General features: G+C 29.1%; 1 protein-coding gene across 1 annotated transcript; it reads left to right on the top strand.

Moving 5' to 3' along the window:
- The first annotated feature begins 989 nt into the window (after window positions 1–989).
- On the top strand, window positions 990–2,336 carry LOC149510993 (wall-associated receptor kinase-like 6). Its single transcript, XM_089756163.1, has one exon. The coding sequence runs from the start codon at window positions 1,252–1,254 to the stop codon at window positions 1,942–1,944; it is 693 nt and encodes a 230-aa protein (XP_089612289.1). The 5' UTR covers window positions 990–1,251; the 3' UTR covers window positions 1,945–2,336.
- The last annotated feature ends 492 nt before the right edge of the window (window positions 2,337–2,828 follow it).

Here is a 2,828-nt window from a genome sequence, read left to right as displayed (position 1 = left end):
GAAGAGAAATGTGACAAGTTTTTATAATAAAGAAATGTGACTTTCGAAGTCAATGTTTGCTTTTCTCTCAAAGTTGCTTTGGAAACTCACTTTTCATGAATATTCCTTATCTAAAACATGTATTCTGCAACGTGTTTTCATTGATATTTCTAACTTTCTTTAATTAATTCAATAAAATTTTAATTGCAAAAACAACTTATAATATAATTAAAATAATAATAATAATAATAACAATAATAATAATAATAAAGGTCAGAAGAGTTTGTTGTCGTTTATATGCAAAAAAAATTTAAAAAAAAAAATTCAGAGAATCAGTATAAGGACAAAATTGTAAAAGTAATTTTTCTTATAACAAATTTTAAGAGTTGATATTTTCTTTCTAGTAATTATATTTTTATGGTTGTACTCAATAATTATTCTCACTGCATTGCACCAAAATATAATTTCCCCTGCATTTTATCACGATTCTTGAGCATACAATCTTATATCAATCCATCTCCCACTATTAAAATTGAAAAGAGTTTTTTTTTCTGAAAAAAATGGATACTATTTTTTAAATAGATAATTTTTTAAAGAAATAAATAGATTAATGGGTCCTTAATTTTAAAAATATTTTATGACAATTTTATTTGATATTTTAGTCAATTTATTTTACTGGATTGAAATTATTTGATTTGTTACATCAACGTTTTTTTGAATTACAAAGAAACAATATAAATATAAATATAATATTTTTAAACCCCTGAAAAAACTCAATTCCCATGCATCAACCAAAAAACCGCTAATCAACCAAAAAATGTTAAGATCACAATGGAAAGAAATTATAAATTTTTTAGTATAAAGAAATATGTAGTTTGATAATAAGAGGAGTTATAAATGGTGAAATTTGAATTTAGATTTATTAGATATTATTTTTTAAAAATAATTGTATAAATCAATTAATTAAATTTGAAGTTCATATATCATAAAATTTTAATATCTATATTTGTATTATAATTCGATTTTGCCAAAACATCTGTGCACCAATGTCAAAGGTTTTATGATTAATAGAGTTTTTTTTTTTTTTATCACTAAACATGGTTAGTGCGTTGGTGGGGGACAAATGTAGAAAACTGGAGTGCAAGAGCTAAGAAATTTCTTTGAAACTTTGAGTTCACGCCCGGCCTATACTTACATGCACCCAGCTAAATCTTCATTGATTTCCCTGATAGAAAGAAATTAACAATCAAAGGTGGGTGACATTAAGAGAGAATGGGCGTTTACTTGGTGTTTTACTTCATCCTGCTACCATGGCTTATTCAAGCAGCAACATCGCAAGGAGCAGACGAGTCTGGTTGTAATGAAACCTGTGGGGGTATTATTAATCGAAATCCATTTGGAATAAAAACTGGTTGCTATGAAAATTCGTGGTTTAGAGTAATTTGCCACGAAACCGGTAATCGGCGAAAACCTTTCATCAGTCGCATCAATCTGGAGCTAGTCAGTGCGCGTTGGTCAGACGGTCCTGTCACCGTCAACAATCCGGTAACTTATCTCAATTGCGGCAAAAAAGCAAACAATGGCACCACTGCTCCTGCTACTGTCAACCCAAAAGGCAGTCCATTTTTCTTCTCAAGTAGATTCAACATATTCGGGTCAGTAGGATGCGGTAATTTGGCCACTGTTTCTCGTAATATTCAAACTGATCCCATCGCAGGCTGTCTACAACAAAGATGTGGCGACCTGACTTCTAAATTAGGAGGCTGCTATGCCATAATTCCTGAAAATCTGAAATCCTATACTGCAACCATGACAGAGATCATTGATTCTGGCAAGCAAGAAAGCAGCAGGAGATGCACATCTGCTCTCATTTTTTACCCTTCCATGTTTAACTCATCGGATCCAGACATCGAATTCCCCGTGTTTAACTCATCAGGTCCAGGTATCGAATTCCCCACGACATAAGCATTGATACGGCGCATGTTCCTGCAACGCTGGAGTGGAATCCCATCAAATACGATTTGAAAGGTCTCGTTGCAAGTTACTCTAAACCAGGAATTTTTATAGCAACCAGTTCTTATTCCAAATGGGGATGGAATAACAACATGCCCACATTTTTCTACACAACCAAACTCGTTTACTTCTTGCGATGTAGCTGCTTGAATAAGCCATAGCAGCAGGATGAAGTAAACGCCCATTCTCTCTTAATTTCCCCCATCTTCGATGACGATTTTGCTGGCTGCATATGTCGAATAGATATAGCCCGGTGTATACTCAAAAGGTTCAAAGAAATATCTTGGCTTTTGCGCCCCAGTTTTCTACATTTGATCCCACTAAAGTACTAACTGCACATTTGGTTATCGTAATACAGGGGAAATGGAATTAATATTTTGTGAAAATGAAAAATAAGAATAATAGAATAAAATATGTATTATTAAATTTGATTCATTACAATAAAATAGAGAAATAATTAATATTAATATGTTTGGTTTATTCAAAGAATGTTAAAGGAATAAACTCAAAAGATCAATTTTCCCATTATAATTTATTATAAAATTATAAATTAGTAAAACTAATAAAATTCATAATAATTGAATATAAAAATTAAATATTAATATTAAATTAATAATATTAAATTTTAAATTTTAAATAATATTAATTCCATAATATTAAATGTTAATTTAACAATATTAAATATTATTTAATGATATAAAATTTTAATATAATAATATTTAAATATTTAATATTATTTGCATAGTATGCTAATATTAAATATTCATTTAATAATATTTTAATATTTACTAACATAAAATTTTAATTTAATAATATTATTATATTTAATATTACGT

Source organism: Durio zibethinus, chromosome 27 (genome assembly GCF_047325235.1).
Source record: "Durio zibethinus cultivar Kanyao isolate XHJ-2024 chromosome 27, ASM4732523v1, whole genome shotgun sequence".
Classification (NCBI taxonomy): domain Eukaryota; kingdom Viridiplantae; phylum Streptophyta; class Magnoliopsida; order Malvales; family Malvaceae; genus Durio; species Durio zibethinus.
The sequence above is the reverse complement of the archived record's forward strand: the minus strand, read 5'-3'. Positions and strand labels throughout refer to the sequence as shown.

Bases quoted from the DNA above. Each gene is read 5' to 3' on its own strand.
- LOC149510993 (XM_089756163.1), top strand. From the start codon at position 1,252: ATGGGCGTTTACTTGGTGTTTTACTTCATCCTGCTACCATGGCTTATT.